Below are 20,726 nucleotides of genomic sequence, written 5' to 3' on the forward strand. Positions count from 1 at the left end.
ATGCATCTCCGGAAGTAGAAATCTAATTTCCTAAATGTTACGACTTTCTGACGTGGATTCGAACCCACGTCCTTCCGGGCGAACCAAGTACGCCTTTACCGCCTCGGCCAGGGAGCCCCTTTATTCATGGTAATGCCAATATTAATGCCGGACTCACTGCACCTATTTTATTTTCCAAGAAATTAGACTGCAGGCTTTCAGCTCTGTCTGCCATTAACACCAAAATGCTTACGACATTTCAGCATCCCTGGCGCTTTATACCTTCCAGTAGATGATCCTTGTAAACTATGAACAACAACATTGAAGATTTCAGCCATATCCCACCCCTGTAAGTACCTTGAATCAAGAACTCGTTCTACCATCCACTTTCAATGTGAACATAAGTGATTTTTATTGCTCCCAATAATCTAGCTTAATCCCATATTCTCCCAGTGTGGCTGACATCCTTCCCTGAAGTACTCTCTCATATGCCTTCTCTAGATCTACGAAACATAAACAAAACTTGCTATTCATATCATAGCACTTTTTACTTATGTGACGAATACTGAAGACCTGACCATGAAAACCCCTCTGAGGTCTGAAACCACACTGGTCTCATCCAACACAGTATAAGACATTTATTGGTTTCTCCCTCCAAAAATACTAGTGAATACCTTGCCCGGTGCACGAAGGAATCACCATCATCAGTGTCGTTGAAGTACCTTGATGGTTCTAGCAGTTCTCTTGCTTACAAATAGGTACAATTACTGCTTTCGTCAAATCAGAAGGACCTTGACTAACTTTCCAGGCTCATCTTATTACTCTGTCAGCTTGGTTGTTCGCGACGTCAAGATGAATATTTCCTCTTATATTCCTTCCACCTGTACCATTATCTGTTCGGAAGTACTATGAGTTTACCAGATTAATCCAAAACATTACTTTTTTCCTTTTTCCCTCCGTAACCCACACGCTGCCCATCCCTTTTCAACACTTGTTAAAAGCATTTGATTTCCTCCTATCCCTTCCTCATTATCACCGCTTGCCGAAATATCATTATTTCCTAACTCTTCCTAACTCGCCCATTTCTACTTTATTTGTTATGATTTCCCCATTACTGTGGGTCGATAGATTAATATCGAATATAATTTCCTTCACCTCTTTGCTTCCAAAGAATCCTGCACTGTCAAAACTAATTGGAAATCCTTTACTCCCGGAGGTTTGCTTAAAATATTCTCAGGTCTGTAAATTATGTGAAGCAGGCTGCTCATCTACTTACACATAGTCCAAGTGAGAGTCTCTCCTCTGACAGGTTAGCGACCTACGGTTGATTGTATAGTCCTCGCCTCTTGAGCACAAGGAGGGCCATGACTCAGAACATGGCCGAGGTGCCCAATACTACTCCCGACTCAAGGAGGGCCATGACGCAGAATACAGTATGTCCGAGGTGCCCATTACTACTCCCGACTCAAGGAGGGCCATGACTCAGAATATGTCCGAGGTGCCCAATACTACTCTCGACTCAAGGAGGACCATGTCTCAGGATATATCCAAGGTGCCCAATACTACTCCCGACTCAAGGAGGGCCATGACGAAGAATACAGTATATCCAAGGTGCCCAATACTACTCTCGACTCAAGGAGGGCCATGACTCAGAATATGTCCGAGATGCTCAATACTACTCCCGACTCAAGGAGGAACATGACTCAGAATATGTCCGAGGTGCCCAATACTACTCCCGACTCAAGGAGGGCCATGACTCAGAATATGTCCGAGGTGCCCAATACTACTCTCGACTCAAGGAAGACCATGACTCAGAATATGTCCGAGGTGCTCAATACTACTCCCGACTCAAGGAGGGCCATGACTCAGAATATGTCCGAGGTGCCCAATACTACTCTCGACTCAAGGAGGGCCATGACTCAGAATATGTCCGAGGTGCCCAATACTACTCCGGACTCAAGGAGGGCCATGACTCAGAATATGTCCGAGGTGCCCAATACTACTCCCGACTCAAGGAGGACCATGACTCAGAATATGTCCGAGGTGCCCAATACTACTCCCGACTCAAGGAGGGCCATGACTCAGAATATGTCCGATGTGCCCAATACTACTCCCGACTCAAGGAGGGCCATGACTCAGAATATGTCCGAGGTGCCCAATACTACTCCCGACTCAAGGAGGACCATGACTCAGAATATGTCCGAGGTGCCCAATACTACTCCCGACTCAAGGAGGACCATGAGTCAGAATATGTCCGAGGTGCCCAATACTACTCTCGACTCAAGGAGGGCCATGACTCAGAGTATGTCCGAGGTGCCCAATACTACTCTCGACTCAAGGAGGACCATGTCTCAGGATATATCCAAGGTGCCCAATACTACTCCCGACTCAAGGAGGACCATGACTCAGAATATGTCCGAGGTGCCCAATACTACTCCCGACTCTGAGTACCACTAACTCGTCCCCTCAGTCGTTGCCCATAGTTCAAGTACTAGGACGTGACTGCAGTCACTCACACGACAACAGTACCCTGGGGTCATGGTTGGACACGAAAGAGGTTCAACAACGAAGCAGCCGTCAAAAACGCCTTCGAAATATCTCTCACCATCAGACGGTCGATCACCTGGGAAACGGGTGCGAATGCTCCTGCATCGCGTAGGAGAAGTGTATTGCCTTTAGTGATGCACATCCTATTTAATAAAATTTGCTCGTCATGGAGTTCTCGTTGTGAGAAATGTTACTACCAACTAGCAGGTACAGGGTGTTTCTTGATCACCAACACACTCATGTGCGACGATAAGTATTACAGGTAAAGCTCGTAGACAAACAGCCCGAGTGAATAAGAATGTGTAGCTTCCTGTTTAAATGTACCGCCTGTCGTCATATTTTATTGTTCTCTTTTTCACACACACTACCAATCACCAGCAGCTGTCAGTTACTCCGATCTCTATTTATAGTTGACGTTGTGTTTTACCGATTTCTTACTAAACATTTCCTTATTTTCTCTGAATCACTTGAAGTAATTCGTGAGTCAAGTCCCAGAAACTTGCTTAGAATATCCATATTTCCATTTTCACGGCTAGAATGTACTTTTCGGTACTCGCTCAGATGATCTCGAAAACAATATTTTTATATAATTATAACGAACGGTTTTGAATGATGACGACCGTACGTAAATGCTGTCTCTGTTTCAGGATATATATCGCCGTGAATTACCTAGAAGGATACGCGTATCACCGTTATCAGCGTCATTGATATTACTGAGCTGAGCCAGAGCAGGAATGTCATTACTTCGACACGTGAAAATGTTTGAGGAGCCCTCGCGGACTTAAACAGTTCTCACAAGCAGCAAGCTACAACTTCTAGATTGCCAGATTACCAGGTCTCATTTACATCATAGCCAGAACTTTATATTCCTCCAAGATGCTGATTTATCTCAGTCTCAAATGCAGAAACGCAGTTCCGTGTTTTGTCGCAGATTTTCTCATTTCTGATTGGTAGAATGTGTGGCCTTGTCCTTACCGTTTGCACTCAGAGAAGATGAACAATTCCGGTGGGGATAAAACCGCACTTGTTTGGTCATCCCATCCTCCTGAGACACATAGGAGGTCATCTCTACTCTCTGGTGGGGCCACACAATTTTACAGCCGGATGGCTTCCCTGATGTGGGAGAGCTGTTCTCTATTGTGTGGGCTGAAAACTTTCTTGTGAGGACAAAACGGAAACCAGATTTTGAGAAGTACCGAATGCGTCTCACAGTGGACAAAGACCAAGTGTTCGTAAACCTCCGCTGAGAAACTCCTTGGTGTGTTTTGTAGTTGAGTTTATTAAGTTATTTATTTAAATAATGCAATCATATATTCAGACGATCGGAATTAGGATTCCTCGGTCTCAAGAAGTGCACAACACCTTGCAAATATATAGATCTTTTTGTTCAGCAAATGTCTACAAAGCGGAAAAATCTGCGAGGACTGGAGGAAATTTAGAATAAAGACATGATATAAAGGAAGGGACAAGCCGACAAACCAATCTCATAACGAGGGATTGCTCTGGAGTATAATATCAGAAGGACAAACGAACTTCACTGACCATCAAATATAAGAGTATCAATTCAGATTAAGAAGGAAACGATCACCTTCACAGGCTATAAAATGTCTACAAGAAGACATCTGGGCGGCTAAGACACCCCAAAGGCCAATACTGTACAGTTTTCACAGACTTTACAAAGGCATTCGACATGTTGGACAGGAACAGTATGGACCCCATGATAGAAGACAAGGCAATTGTCAAACTCATAGGAAACTCCTATCACAAAGCAATGTAGCGATAAACGACGGGATAAGTATATCAAAAGAAATCCTTCAAACAAATTGAGTAATTCCAGGTGACCCTGTTAGCCCCTCCTGTTTAGCATTGCTACATCTGACGCAGAAAATCCATTGAAAATCTGAAATCGGTGTCGCCCTATATGTATCCTCATGACATGGTCCTAGGTTCGTAGACCGAAAATGACCTTAAAGAAGCCTTAAACAAACTGAACATTTGAGCTGAAAACAACAAATTCGTCATAAACCAGGAAAAAGTATACATAAGGTTTTTCGAAGAGGGGCAGGTTACCGACCGAAGACAAGATATTACTGGGAACAAATACTTAGGACTAACTCTAGAGACATCAGGAGCGTCATACAGGATCCACATCAGGGAAAGAGCGATAAGAGCTATGACTCTGTTCAGCGCTAGAATAGTACCAATTATCACGTACGACTTGGAACTGATCTGGGAATTTCTAGAGACAATAGAAAAAGTAAAAGTCCGCTTCCTAAAATGAGCCCTCGGAATTGCAAAAAAGCGCCCTCAAGGCTTGCGTATGAACCTCCTTCAATGAGGACTTGAAATGTCATCAACCAGCCAAAAAAATATTTATTGACCCTCCGACGAGACAAGCGGACGAATGTAGAAGAGAATTTCTACTTTACAGATGCCATGATTGATAGAGGATGGACAAAAGGAAACCACGACGTGCGTTCTGCACTGACAAGCCTGGCGATACGTGGATACCACCACAGAATATGCAAGGACACGAAATACAATGAACCCAACAAGGACTCTTCGTGTAGTTTGTGTGACAAATAAAACTCCTCCTGTTGCAAGAATCGCAAGAGAACACTACTATATTATACCAGAGAATAAACACCCACACTTCCCTATGTGCATTTGTATGCTCTTATTAATTAATTAATTAATTAAAAGTGCCCACATGTCTCGTCGTGAAAGTATAATAGATATGTAGTGTTCCTAACTTCGTCGTAATCGCCAAGAACTCAATGGTGTCTCTCTCTACTCGAACGTGAACAGTAATTTACAAATTGAGATGCTAACACTTCAGAGACATATGAAAGTTGTGTGGCAATATCATCCATATCCTTGATAACGACTACGGAAACTCCTCAGCCTCAGACCAAGTAGTGACATCGTCGATAGTAAGACGACCAAAGCCAACTTCGCTGTTCTAATAGTCTCTGCGATTTGATCCCGGAAATGTTTTCTTCTGAACAGATGACGTCTAGACGTGAACCGCGGTGACTTCACTTGACCTCAGGTTAACTAATCGATACATATGTATTTGCTCTCTTCACCTTCACATCATCGACTCACGAAGCAGTTTCTACTTTCTGGTGCGCTTGAATTTTCTTATTTTTTGTGATATTTGAAGCCATCTCCTTCCCGTTTCTTCTCAGTTATAATAAAAGTAAGTGCTCGAATTTGTTGTGAATCTCACTCTGCTCTCTTTTCAGCTTCCTTATTGCAGCTACTACAATTTCCGCTTCTCTTTGAGTCAGCGACTTGCACGTTTCGGATCACTGTATTCCCTGCAGCCACCAACAAGTACAGTCGGACACTATCACTCCACTGGGGTGATATTTGCATTGTGCCTTTGTGTATTTCGTTCATCGCAATTATGATTCTCATCGCTTCACTTTGGCTGACTTTTGGGTGGTTCACTGGTTTGTATTGACTTTAGATATGTTTGTGTCTGTTATAAAATGTGTACTACGGGTGACAGATCGGGATGGGCATAGTTTCGTCAGTGGGCGTGCTCAATGAAAGTAGAAAAATTACAGATGGGAAGGAACCTCCTAGAAAACCATCGCATGAAGGAGTCTTGTTTATCTCTGATGTTACTCAGTGGAACACAGGATGGCACGTTACGATATGCAGGTGCTACCAGCACGCCGAGTGCTAGAGATCGGTGGCTGTGAGGAACCTTGACCAGATCTTTCATGTATTAAATCCTTATTTTGTTTGTCATTCAGGACGATATTGAAATAATGAGAATGTTTCCACAGTTATAGACAGACGATCACTTCTGCGAAGTGATTGCCTCGTGTGATGATGTGCACAGCTACAACGGCTCTTCTGTTGCCTTACACAAAGTTACTGAGGAAACGGGAATCATTGGCATCAGTTACACATTACAAGATCTCGAACTGTTAAGTGTTAAATACTATCTCTCAGTGAATGGATCATTCGCACTATGCAAACCATGTTATCTCCATAGTATATATTAACCCGCGAGGACTGGCGCATGGGTGTTTCTGACCCGAGGCTTAAATATTAGCCTATAATTCTGATTTGGTCATCCCTCGTTTCCTGTCGCCTTCAGTACCTTCCTTCCTGACCTTGAAGTAAATCCTGAGAAAGTTGACATGTTATAGCTTTGTCATCACCCGAGTTATTAGTGTGTTACTCTCCGGCGGGTCAGATTTACCCAAGGCGCCAGTCCTCACGTGACTGTTCTTTGTTGAGCAAGCATTCCTCGTTCCCGCCGCCTCCTGCTCGGTCAAGTCAGTGCTTATCTTGATAGCTGTGGCGATGGATTGGAATAAGGAACAAGAACGTTTAAAACTGCTAATTGATGAAGTATTTCAAGAAGATGAAGAGGAGGAAGGAATCGGAGGACAGGCAAGTGAAAGTGAAGAAGACTGTGTGTCAGAAAGTGAGCATAACACTGATAGTGAGGCAAGTGCTGAGTCGTGTGATAGTGAGAGTGAAATTACTGATGAATTCAGTGGTAACGTAATTTTAGGCAAGGATAAAACTACTAAATGGAAAGATACACCATGTCAACCACCAAATGTACGTACAAGGGCGGTGAATATTGTGACTCACTTGTCTGGAGTGAAAGGTAAGGCAAAACATGTGAATTCTCCATCTGATATATTTTACTGCTTCTTCACTGAGGACATGATTAGATCTATAACGAAATATACAAATTTATATATAACTAAAATACAGCCTAATTTTGAAAGACAAAGGAATGCCTCCCTCACAAACCCTATCGAAATAAAGGCTTTGCTCGGATTGTTGTTTCTTGCCGGAGTACTGCGATCGTCCCACTTGAACTGCAGGGATCTGTGGAATACTGACGGTACAGGAGTGGACAGATTCCCCGCAACAATGTCCATGTACAGATTCCAGTTCCTCTTGAGATGTCTCCGGTTTGATGACACTGAAACTAGGAGCGAAAGGAAACGTATTGATAACCTTGCACCAATTCGAGATTTATTTGAAGAATTTGTTGTGAACTGTAAGACGAATTATTGTGTTGGTGAATATGTAACGATAGATGAGAAACTTGAACCTTTCCGTGGAAAGTGCAAATTTAAGCAATTCTTACCATCAAAACCTGCAAAATACGGAATTAAGATTTTCGCACTTGTTGATGCAAAAACTTTTTACACGTCAAATCTTGAAATTTATGCCGGAAAGCAACCAGAAGGCCCTTATCAAGTCGATAACTCCGCCATGGCTGTAGTGAAAAGGTTAATTGTTCCAATTAGTGGCACCGGTCGCAATATAACGTGCGACAATTGGTTCACGAGTGTCCCTTTAGCAAAAGACCTGCTGAACAATCATCGGCTTACTTTAGTCGGAACGATACGTAAGAATAAAAAAGAAATTCCTCCTAGTTTTGTACAACACAAAAGCAGACCACAGTATTCAAGTAAATTCGCATTTGATAATCAAGTGACTCTGGTATCACATGTTCCGAGGAAAGGAAAGACCGTGCTGCTCCTATCAACAATGCACCATGACGCAGCCATTGATGGTCAAACCGGTGACAAACAGAAGCCGGAGATGAACACATTTTACAACTGCACAAAGTCTGGCGTTGATGTTGTTGACGAGCTTTGTGCAACATACAACGTTTGACGTGTGAGTAACTGCTGGCCACTAACTGTATTTTATGCCATGCTGAATGTAGCTGACATAAATAGTCTCATTATCTATCAATCAAAGAGACCTGATAAGGTAGTTAGACGAGCTTTCCTCAAGCAACTGTCTCAGGAAATGGTCCACGAACACATGAAAAGCCGAGCCGTAATGGAGAACCTTCCTCGTTCGCTGAGGTCGAAGATAGCTGGATATGTAAGCATTGAAACTCCGATGACAGGACCTCCAGCTAAAAAAGGCCGAACAAGATGTGGGTATTGCCCTTCCAGTGCTGACAGGAAGACGAAAACTGAGTGCAGCAATTGTGAAATAATGATCTGTGGTCAACACACCGCTCCCATGTGTCTCCAGTGTGCGAGTATCGCTACCAGCCAGCGTGAATAAAAGGACACATTTTGGACAGCCATGAATTCTTGAGAAATTCTGGTAACGATTTGTGAATGACTGAAAACACTTATTGAGACTTGTGCTATATGTTAATGTGAATATTTCTTTAAATTGTTCATCCTAAGTGACTGAAATTTAAGATAAATACTTTCCTGTCGTTATTAAGGTCTATTTTACTCTTCATGCAATAATTGTATTTATTTTCCATATTATATTGAATAAATTTTTAAAAATCACATTAAACAATTTAGAATAGTTTATTAGAACAGTCTAGGCACAATTCATTTTATACGTAGTGAACAATGGCTAAAAATAAAATTTAAAATTCCGGGTCAAATACACCCATACGCCAGTCTTCGCGTTACATTTTTTCGCGCCAGTCCTCAAGGGTTAAAGACTATTAACATACATACATACATACATACATACATACATACATACATACATTATCATTATGGACTGTTATGCCTTTCAACGTTCAGTACTTCCAGGGGTAACGACTATCTGTCTTTTGTTTCATAAATACATTAACATGTGTGGTTCTTATTTCCAATTACTTGTCGTACAGCACTAGTAGTTTATAATGTTGTGAGTTTCTGACAGCACGGCGCGATTCTTACTAAGTGGACATTTTAGGTCAACAGATGTATAACAAGGCACTGCCACAACTTCTTCAGACGACAGTGCTCCAGGCATAGTGGATTTGATCTTGGTTTGAGGAGCATCAGCATGTACTTCAACTTCTTCTCTGGCCTATTCAATCACTCGAACCACTGTGGTACGTTATAGCGACAAGACTTCATCGTCTCTGAGGCAGCTTGATCAATATTTCATGTCGGCATTTGTTACTTATTACTATTTTTAATTACTGGAATGTGGTATGGTGGTATTTGTATTTTATGAGGAACTAAAATTGGGCAGCCATCCACTAATGGAGCAAAAGAATGAAAAGTTCTGACACTTCGAGAGATGAAGGTATCGGCTAAAGAAAGGGAAGGGGGAGATGAAAGTCTCCTCAGGTATCGAAAATGTAATAACGCCGTGGTCGGACAAGAACGAGAGTTAACCAAGGATAGATGAAAGTGAGGAGCCTGACAAAATTATGTGGAAGTAATGCCAGGACTCAGCTAACTTCCCCACGGTCACTAAGTCACGCTCCAAAATGAAGAGCTCATTGGGCGCATTTTGTTATCCCCTTACGATTGGCAGGGAATACCATGGATGTATTCTATGGTCTCTACGCACGGGGTCGTACTTATCGGGAAAATAAAACAACAATGTTGTCGCAACCCCAAAACACACGAATAAGAATTACGAAACTTGAAAATGTTGAAAATATACCGAAAGCGATGACTGTGTCTTATAAGGGACAGACTATTTATTAATAGAATTGTAAGAATAAGTACATCAAATCAGAATTGAAATACCGCGGTGCGTAATGATAGGGAATACAATTCAATATAGAAGAGCGGAACAGAATGTGGAAATGCACGTAATAGAGTCCAGGTGCAGGAAGAAGTTGACTGGCAGCACACGGCGTATCGACATGAAGTACCAGCTTCGTAACATCAAAGTTATCGGATTGAAAACTGGAGCACGAGATAACATCCAAGACTTCTTTATAAATTTCCACAAAGTGCTTCAGCTGCCTGTGAAAAGCGTACATAAAATTGACATTGCTCCAATTCGTGGATCTGTGAACATATTCCGATCTCATTTACACGGACCTGGTTGACTTCATGATAGCAATATGTAATACCAGTTTGACGAACCGCTCACGTGGTAAGTTGTTGCCATCAATAGAAATTATTTTTAGAATAAGATTACTGGTGGCTTAACAATGCAGTCAAGTAGATCAGTGAATATTGTTTTAATAGGAATACCACTGGGAGACCATCCTCTATTAACACCAATGAGAAGCGGTCCGGCACTTCTAAAAATTGAAGGTACCGGAAAGATAGAGAAGCCCCACGACGGTCGTGATTATGAAAGACTCCCAAGGACATCGGTGTCGGACTAGAACAAGTGTTGACCCAGAGAGGTCGCACAAGAAAGATAAGAAAGAGGAGCCTGATAAGAATTTAGTGGGGAAAATGCCAGGCTCAGCTAGAGGAACCGTGGTCGTCAAACCACGGTCTCAAGTGAGATCCAGTGGTTGACCTTTTAGTGTCCTCTTACGACAAACAGGGGATAACGTGGATGCTCTTCTTAACTCCCAAATCCACTGGGGGTCCTGAAGGCTGAGGTTCGAATCCCGCTCTATACTGGGTTGATATTTTCATCCAGAAATGCGCGTGTTGTCAGGAAGTCCATCTGGCCGTAAATCTGAGGCGAAAACCAAAATGAGCCTGGGGTGTTCCAGTGACCTCGGAAATAAATGGGATAACCTGAAGAAAGATAAAGTGTTATGGATCGAGTGTACGACACTTGTGTCCTGTGTTTCAGATGAGTCTGCTCTCAGCAGTTGGTGGTATCCTGGTGAACCGGATAACAGTGCTGGTAGGAAGTGCGCCGCTGCTTACGTCAAAGGTCTGCTGTTGAACATCGATTGTGCACAACTCCAGCCCTTCATCTGCGAGATCCCGCTGTGAACATGTACAGTGTTGGTGTACAATAAAGATACTTGTTAATAAGTCGTGAAGTTCTTTCCCCTGTTTCAACACTAACTACAGGGAAACTTTACAGAACAGCGAGGTCATCAGTCGTGTATGTTCTAAGTTCCTCTAAAAACAATAAGGTAATCAGACATCAAATAATCTACCTTTCCTTAAAAAAATCAAGGTCATCGGACATGTAATGTTCTACATTCCCTCAAAAGATACAAGGTCACCAGACATGTACTATTCTGCCTTCCTTTAAAAACAGCAAGGTCATCAGATATGTAATGTTCTGCCTTCCTTTAAAAACAACAAGGTCACCAGACATGACATGTTCTATATTCCGTTAGAAACAACAATGTCATGAGACATGTAATTTTCTACCTTCGCTTAAAAACAAAAAGGCCATCAGACATGTGATGTTCTATATTATGTTAGAAACAACAAGGTCATGGGACATCTAAAGTTCTTCCATCCCTTAAATACAACAATGTCATCAGGCATGCAATTATCTACGTCCCTTAAAAACAACAAGGTCATCACACACATAATGTTCTTCCTTCCTTTAAAACAACAAGGTCACTAGACACGTAATTTTTAGCCTTCCCTTAAAACGACAAAGTTATGAGACATGTAATCTTCTACCTTCCCTTAAGAACAACAAGGTCATCAGAAATGTAATGCTCTACCAACCTTTAAAAACAACATGGTCACCAGACACATGATGTTCTACCTTCCCTGAAACTCAGTAAGGTCATCAGACACGTAACGTTCAGCTTTCCCTTAAAACAACAAAGTTATGAGACATGTTATCGGTTACCTTCTTTTAAAAATACAAGACCATCTGGCATATGTATTGGGCATTGAGGTTTCACGCCATTGTTGATAGAAGTGTGCAACTGCGGTTTTCTCTACTGTCTCTCGACTCGTTCGACACTTTACTCAGGGACCGTCATCATTCTGGAGCTCAAATGTAGAGCTGACAGTTTACGTACAGCGATGGAACGACTGCGAACAGAGCGGCATTCAGTAAAGATCTCCATGATTTTGAACGTAATATACGAACCGGAAAACGCATGAGGGACATGAAGTCCCCGCAATCCCCCCTGTTTTATGGTGAAAATACCACCAGGTACCGTTCTGAGACATTCCCAGGTAAAAATAAAACACGGCGACTAAGTGCTACTGCCGAGGAGCAGCCTCCTGAATTGTGATCCACGGCAGACCGTCACACACGTCAAGAAACCTCGCTCATCGAAGGCCCGCAAAAGTCTTCCATTATCCATCCCTACAGGCAGCTTTCAGAGGCCATTTGTTGGGCATAATCTTTACCTGGCTTGGCAATTGGAATCCCAGTGCCCTTACGCCATATGCTGTTGATCAGTCACTCAAATGGTTATGATTTTGTACGGCCCAGGAGACGCTTTGCTGCACTCCTCAAGTCCATCTCCATGAAGGGCGCCTGAGATGGTGTGCCACAACCTCGCGCTTTATAGCCAAAACTGAACATACCTGCCGAAAGTGACGGGAGATGGAGATGAGTAGGTGAATTGTGTACTCCGACGATACGCGGGAGTTCTGCCCACACTTGCGATGATGGAGAATGTGCCGTCACGGAAGACACATACTATACCTGCCATCTCGAATCCTTTAGGCCGTAGGTGTTTAATTGCTATATGTTTGGTCATCTGACTAATTGCGAGAGATGCCGGAGGATGAAACACTTGTTTGCTCTGCCGCAGTTGCAATTCCCATTGTAAGAAATCCAGCGTTGTTTTCAACAGACCCGCAATCACTTGGCGTTTGGAAAATTACGGCCAGTTTTCCCATGAGGCAGGCCGTGTTTCGACACTTCGGACTGTCTTTGTTATCGCCAAATGGTCACGATCCATTTGCTATGGTGATGTTATCTGAGTTTGCGTTACATTGAAGAGCTAGAGAAAGAACGCAACTGGAAAGTTCTCCAGTGTAACTACGGGGGATCCAAGACGAATTACGTACTTCAGGTTTCAAGTCAAAAGTAGCACAACCTAAATTCAGCAAATTGCCTAATCATTTGCTTGCATCACTGAAATCTGCAGGACTCCCAAAGTGAGGGCTCTTCAATGATGAAAAAGATGAAATTATTTTACTTTTCTACTTAAAACTAAGTTAGAACTGTTGGTCTTGTCATTCCGTTTTCCTGCCACTTACTGACTCAGTTGATTCCATGGAGCCTTGAGGAACCTGAGGAAGCCTTTCCTTGACCTTCAGGTAGACAGTGGTCATGCGGGAGAATTATATTTCCTTTTTGGGTTGATGTGTTTAGGCTTGAGTAAGCCGGTGCTGAGATGCACAGTTCCGCTGACTGAACTCTCGCAATGTTCTCGTTAGAGGAATTTTGTACCGTCTTTTTGACGTTGAACATTGCTGGGTTTAGGATGGTTCTCTATCATTAAGCTGAAAGACTTCCACTTTGCAGCTTTGCTACAGCCTCTTGAGCTTCTGCGGGGCAATGTACGTCTGACACTAAAAGGACACTCATCAATTTTTATTGGCATAGCAATAGTCAAATGGCAGAATTAACGGCCTGGTTGTGTCACATCCCCTGTGGGTGGAGGCGATTGATAACAACCAAGTTAATCCTACCTTTCGTAAGAGACGACTAAAAGGAGCCCTAGAGGTTCTTGATTTGGGATCGCTGGTTGACGACCATTGTACACTTAGCTGAGTTCTAGCACTGCTTCAACTTACTTTAGGAGCTCTCCTCACTTTCATCTGTCATACCCACCTTCCTTGGCCAACACTAGTTATTTTCTGACCCCTTAGGTATTAGGTATCGGAGCCAGCGGTATCTTTCATTTTCAAGGCTTCGTGGCCCGTGTCTTTCTTTCGCTGATACCTTCATTTCTCTACATTATCAGTTTAACTTCTGTTTAGTGTTAATAGAGGGTGGTTAAATTATAACTACCTCCACCACGACCACCACCACGTCCAACACCACAACCTCCTCCTCCTCCACCACCACCACTACCACCACCACCCCATGAAGCAGAGTTTCCACGCTTAGCACAGATGGAGGATTGTTGTGTGTCGTTATTGTAACAAAAGTAAAACCAACGTCTTCTACTTCAGCACTGACTTTCTGTCGGATTGTCACTGAAGAATTAGTGAACCTGAATGTTACTTAGCTCTTCTGGAAATGGTTCATCTTGAGCAGATGCCGAAGTAGAGCTTTACGGTGGTTTTGCGGGGAACTGTGATCAGAGACACATTCCGGACAGAGGTTTAACCAGCCACAAAACTCGGTTCTGACGGATATTTCACTTTAACATCTGCTTAACGTGTCCGAAGGCAGTGACTTCTATCTGAAGCACATCATTGTTTTCGGAAGCAGTTTCTAATGTATTTACAGTCACGTCGTGCCTTTTCAGTTTCTGGAATGTCCGATTTTGTCCGAGTGTGCAGTTTTCAGCATTCCCAGCAAAGACGACACATCACATGACACAGGTGGTGATATTAGCGCTGCGCCCTGAACCATTAGTCTCATGGAAACCGAGGATTTTATTACTCTCAGTGGAACACAGCTGTTTTCTAGCGGGATCGTCTATAATATTGCAGGTCTAGATCCAGCTCCTAGTTGAAGACAAGCAGATGATCTTGCTTTGTGGAGCAACAGGATCAACTTCCAGCCAAGAGCAAACAGCGACCCCAGAAACAACTGCCATATTCTGAAGAGAGAAAAATTGCATGGATCTACTGTGCGACTATTGGTGGCGGTCTGGTGAGCCGGATAACAGAGCAGCTCTTCAGGGCTGCGGTCTCGATCTTTAGAATTCATTTTCGTTTTTCACAAGATAATCTCTGACATCTGCGGTCTTTGTGTCGCTGTGATGAATTGTTACATATTTCTATTTAAAGGGAAACAATTAATTTTTATGAATCCAACCTTGTGCGCCGCAGTAACAGAGAATGTATACACAGCAGACAGGTCCTAAATACTTTCAAAGTTGCTTTTTCGCTAAATAGCAAACGGTACTTTCTGCGAGATTCCTCTGCAAGCAACACATCTCTTCAGAACTAATAACAGCTCAGTTTGTAATGAAGTACACATGTCTTGAGCTTTCCGCCTACAAATTGTTTAAAACTGGTGTCACGTTTCTATGTAGGAAAATCAAAGTTTCGCTCTGTACGTCTCTCAGTCACGGCCGTCCATCATCGGTCTCGTGACTGACTAAGATCAATGTTCTAGCGGTGAGGCGTTGAACACTTGCCCGTAGGCCTGAGAGGAAGGCTGTTATGCTACCGTATTGAGGTGTGGTGTGTAAGGTGTCCGTGTATTGTGCGACGTGTGGGCAGTAGAGTGGTCCTTAAAACCCATACTTAACAGTATTGACATTGACATCTGCACTGTGGATAGGTAACAGTCCGACCATCCATTCTAATCTTACATCGCAGACTGCACGGTTGTATGTAAACATTGTCTGACGATCCATCTTATCTCCACATCACAGCCTGTACAGTTTCTTGGTAACAATGTCTGGCCGTCCATCCACATCTTACATCACAGCCTGTACAATTACTATGTAAAGTTGGCTGGCATCCACCCATACTTCACATCACAACCTGCACGGTTACTACGTGACATCTTCTGGCCATCCATCCGAACTTCATGTCACTGCCGGCACATTTGCTAGGTGAGAAGTTTTGGTCATCCACCATACTCTACATCACAGGCGGTACAGTTTCTTTGTAACACTCTCTGGCCATCCATTCATACTTCACATCACAGCCTGAAAGATTAATAGATGGCACTTTGTGGCATCCATCTGCACATTACAACAGAGCGTTCAAAGTAACCAGATAACTATTTATAGCCATCCACCAGTTCTACTCGTCACAGCCTCATGGTTACTGGGTAACATTTTCCGGCCATCAATCCATACTTCGTATCAAAGCCTGTACACTTAGTAGGTAACACTGACTGACCATCCACCATACTCCATATCAGAGCTTGTACAGTTCCTCTGTAAAACTTTCTGGCCATCCAACCATACTGCACATTTATGAGTCCGTACAGTTTCTAGGTAATATTGTCTGGCCGTCCATCCACATCTTATATCAGAGCCTGCGCGATTGCGAGGTAACAATGTGTGGCCATCCATTCAAACTTCATATCAGAGCTTGTACATTTCCTTGGTAGCATATTCCTGCCATCAAACCATACTTCACATCACAGCCTGTACGGTGGCTAGGTAACATTTTATGACCATCCATCCATACCTTATATCACAGACTGCACTCTTGCCAGGTAACACTCTCAGGCCATCCATCCATACTCCATACCACAGCCTGTACAGTTTCTTGGTAATATTTTCTGGCCATCAACACATATCCCACATCACAGGCTGTACAATTTCTTGGTAACATTATCTGGCCATGCATCCATACTTCACATCAAATCCTGCATGGTTGCTAGGTGACATTGTCTGGCCATCCACCCATACTTCACATGACGGCCTACACAGTTACTAGGCAACATTCTCTGGCAATCCACCCATATTCCACATCACAGCCCATGCAGTTTCTTGATAACATTGTGTGGCCATCAACCAATACTTCACATCACAGCTTTCATGTTTAGTATTTAATATTTTCTGGCCATCCATGGATACCTTACACCAGAGCCTGCACGGTTGCCAGGTAACCTTGTCCGGCCATCCACCCATACTTCAGATCAGAGCCTGCACAGTTACGGGCGATCAACCCATACTTCATATCACAGATTTAATGCTTGGTAGGTAACATCTTCTGCTCATCAATACTCAGCCTGCACGTTTGTTAGGCAACGTTGTCCAGCCATCCATCCATACTTCATAACACAGCCTGTATTACACTAGGTAACATTTTCTGGCCGTCTATCCGTAGTTTACCTCACAGCCTGTACTGTTACTATGTAACATTTCCTGACCATCTATCCATAGTTGGAGATGTGTGGGATCTGGTAAATGCAGCACGGGTGAAGTTTAAGAAAGCGGAGATTGTTATTAGTGGAATACTGTGTAGGAGGGATACTGACTGGAGGGTGATTGGGGATTTAAATGAGACTATGGAGTGGGTATGTGGGAAACTGGGAGTGAAATTTCTATATCCTAATGGGTGGGTAGGAGATAGGGATCTGCGCTCGGATGGCCTTCATTTAAACCGCAGTGGTACGTACAAGTTAGGAAATTTGTTTGGAAGGGGAATAGGGAGGTACATTCGGGGAAACAGGATGGCCTAGGGAGCGGTGATAAGGGAACAGGGAACTGGAAATCAAGTAGGGATGACATAAAATTGTTAGTGTTGAACTGTAGAAGTATTGTAAAGAAAGGAATAGAATTAAGTAATTTAATAGATATATATTTACCAGATATTGTAATAGGAGTTGAATCATGGCTGAGAAATGATATAATGGATGCAGAAATTTTCTCACGGCACTGGAGTGTGTATCGTAAAGATAGGATAGGAATGGTGGGAAGGGGGAGTGTTCATTCTGGTGAAAGAAGAATTTGTAATCTACGAAAAAGTTAAAGATGAGACACATACAATTCTAGGTGTAAGGCTCATTTCTAAAGATAATAGGCAACTTGATATATTTGGAGTGTACAGATCGGGAAAGGGTAGCACTGATGCGGATTCGGAATTATTTGATAGGATAGTCAGCTATGTGGGAAACGACATGGAAAGAAATGTGATTGTAGCGGGAGATCTGAATTTGCCAGGTGTAAATTGGGAAGGAAATGCGAACGACAGGAAGCATGACCAACGAATGACAAATAAGTTAATATGGGAAGGACAGCTGATTCAGAAAGTGATGGAACCAACCAGAGGGAAAAATATCCTGGATGTCGTGCTGATAAAACCAGATGAGCTCTATAGGGAAACTGAAGTAATAGATGGTATTAGTGATCATGAAGCTGTTTTGTTGTAGTTAAAAATAAATGTGATAGAAAGGACGGTCTTAAAAGTAGGACAGTTAGGCAGTACCATATGGCTGATAAAGCAGGCACGAGGCAGTTTCTAAAAAGTAACTATGATCGGTGGAAAACGGTAAATAAAAATGTAAACAGACTTTGGGATGGGCTTAAAGAAATTGTTGAGGAATGCGAAAACAGGTTTGTACCTTTAAGGGTGGTAAGGAGTGGTAAGGACCCACCTTATTATAATAGAGAAATAAAGAGAGTAAGAAGGAGGTGCAGACTGGAAAGAAATAGAGTTAGAAATGGCTGTGGAAGTAAGGAAAAATTGAAGGAACTTACTAGAAAATTGAATCTAGCAAAGAAGGCAGCTAAGGATAACATGATGGCAAGCATAATTGGCAGTCATACAAATTTTAGTGAAAAATGGAAGGGTATGTATAGGTATTTTAAGGCAGAAACAGGTTCCAAGAAGGATATTCCAGGAATAATTAATGAACAAGGGGAGTGTGTATGTGAGGATCTTCAAAAGGCAGAAGTATTCAGTCAACAGTATGTAAAGATTGTTTATTACAAGGATAATGTCGAGATAGAGGAGGAGACTAAGGCCAAAGAAGTAATAAAATTTACATATGATAATAATGACATTTACAATAAGATACAAAAGTTGAAAACTAGAAAAGCGGCTGGAATTGATCAGATTTCTGGGGATTTACTAAAGACAATGGGTTGGGATATAGTACCATATCTGAAGTACTTATTTGATTATTGCTTGGTCGAAGGAGCTATACCAGATGAATGAAGAGTTGCTATAGTAGCCCCTGTGTATAAAGGAAAGGGTGATAGACATAAAGCTGAAAATTACAGGCCAGTAAGTTTGACATGCATTGTATGTAAGTTTTGGGAAGGCATTCTTTCTGATTACATTAGACATGTTTGTGAAATTAAAAACTGGTTCGATAGAAGGCAATTCGTTTTTAGGAAAGGTTATTCCACTGAAGCTCAACTTGTAGGATTCCAGCAATATATAGCAGATATCTTGGATTCTGGAGGTCAAATGGACTGTATCGCGATTGACCTGTCTAAAGCATTTGATAGGGTAGATCATGGGAAACTACTGGCAAAAATGAGTGCAATTGGACTAGACAAAAGAGTAACTGAATGGACTGCTATATTTCTAGAAAATAGATCTCAGAGAGTTAGAGTAGGTGAAGCTTTGTCTGACCCTGTAATAGTTGAGAGGGGAGTTCCTCAGGGCAGTGTTATGGGACCTTTATGTTTTCTTATATATATAAATGATATGAGTAAAGGAGTGGAATCGGAGGTAAGGCTTTTTGTGGATGATGTTATTCTCTATAGAGTGATAAATAAGTTACAAGATTGTGAGCAACTGCAACGTGACCTCGAAAATGTTGTGAGATGGACAGCAGGCAATGGTATGTTGATAAACGGGCCTAAAAGTCAGGTTGTGAGTTTTACAAATAGGAAAAGTCCTCTCAGTTTTAATTACTGTGTTGATGGGGTGAAAGTTCCTTTTGGGGATCATTGTAATTATCTAGGTGTTAATATAAGGAAAGATCTTCACTGGGGTAATCACATAAATGGGATTGTAAATAAAGGGTACCGATCTCTGCACATGGTTATGAGGGTGTTTAGGGGTTGTAGTAAGGATGTAAAGGAGAGTGCATATAAGTCTCTGGTAAGACCCCAACTAGAGCATGGTTCCAGTGTATGGGACCCTCACCAGGATTACCTGATTCAAGAACTGGAAAAAATCCAAAGAAAAGCAGCTCGATTTGTTCTGAGTGATTTCCGACAAAAGAGTAGCGTTACAAAAATGTTGCAATGTTTGGGTTGGGAAGAATTGAGAGAAAGAAGAAGAGCTGCTCGACTAAGTGGTATGTTCCGAGCTGTCAGCGGAGAGATGGCGTGGAATGACATTAGTAGACGAATAAGTTTGCATGGCGTTTATAAAAGTAGGAAAGATCACAATATGAAGATAAAGTTGGAATTCAAGAGGACAAACTGGGGCAAATATTCATTTATAGGAAGGGGAGTTAGGGATTGGAATAACTTACCAAGGGAGATGTTCAATAAATTTCCAATTTCTTTGAAATCATTTCGGAAAAGGCTAGGAAAGCAACAGATAGGGAATCTGCCACCTGGGCGACTGCCCTAAATGCAGATCAGTATTGATTGATTGATTGATTGATTGATTGATTGATTGATTGATTGATTGATTGATTGATTGATTGACTGACTTGATTGATTGATTGATTGATTGATTGATTGATTGATTGATTGATAGTTCACATCGCAGCCTGCAAAGGTACTATGTAACATTGTCTGGCAAACGAACCATAATTCATATTATAGCCTTCGAGTTTGGTAGGTAATATTTTCTGGCCATCCATCGATACTCCGCATCACAGCCTTCACGTTTGGTAGGTAATATTTTCTGGCCATACTTCCATAACTAACATCACAGCCTGCACCGTTAGTAGACAACATTGTCTGGCCATCCATCCATACTTCACATCACTGCCTGTAGAGATTCTTGGTAACCTTTTCTGGCCAACCACCTATGCTT

The 20,726-nt window shown here is 42.3% G+C and overlaps 1 protein-coding gene across 1 annotated transcript in view; it reads left to right on the top strand.

Moving 5' to 3' along the window:
- The window catches only part of LOC137503276 (hemolymph lipopolysaccharide-binding protein-like), a 47,960-nt gene extending 36,726 nt beyond the window's left edge, over positions 1-11,234 (top strand). Inside the window, exon 6 of the mRNA XM_068230823.1 lies at positions 11,047-11,234. Within this exon, the coding sequence (XP_068086924.1) occupies positions 11,047-11,192 (146 nt within the window). The 3' untranslated portion in view covers positions 11,193-11,234. The remainder of the gene's footprint in view (positions 1-11,046) is intronic.
- The last annotated feature ends 9,492 nt before the right edge of the window (positions 11,235-20,726 follow it).

This window comes from Anabrus simplex, chromosome X (genome assembly GCF_040414725.1).
Source record: "Anabrus simplex isolate iqAnaSimp1 chromosome X, ASM4041472v1, whole genome shotgun sequence".
Taxonomy (NCBI): Eukaryota; Metazoa; Arthropoda; class Insecta; order Orthoptera; family Tettigoniidae; genus Anabrus; species Anabrus simplex.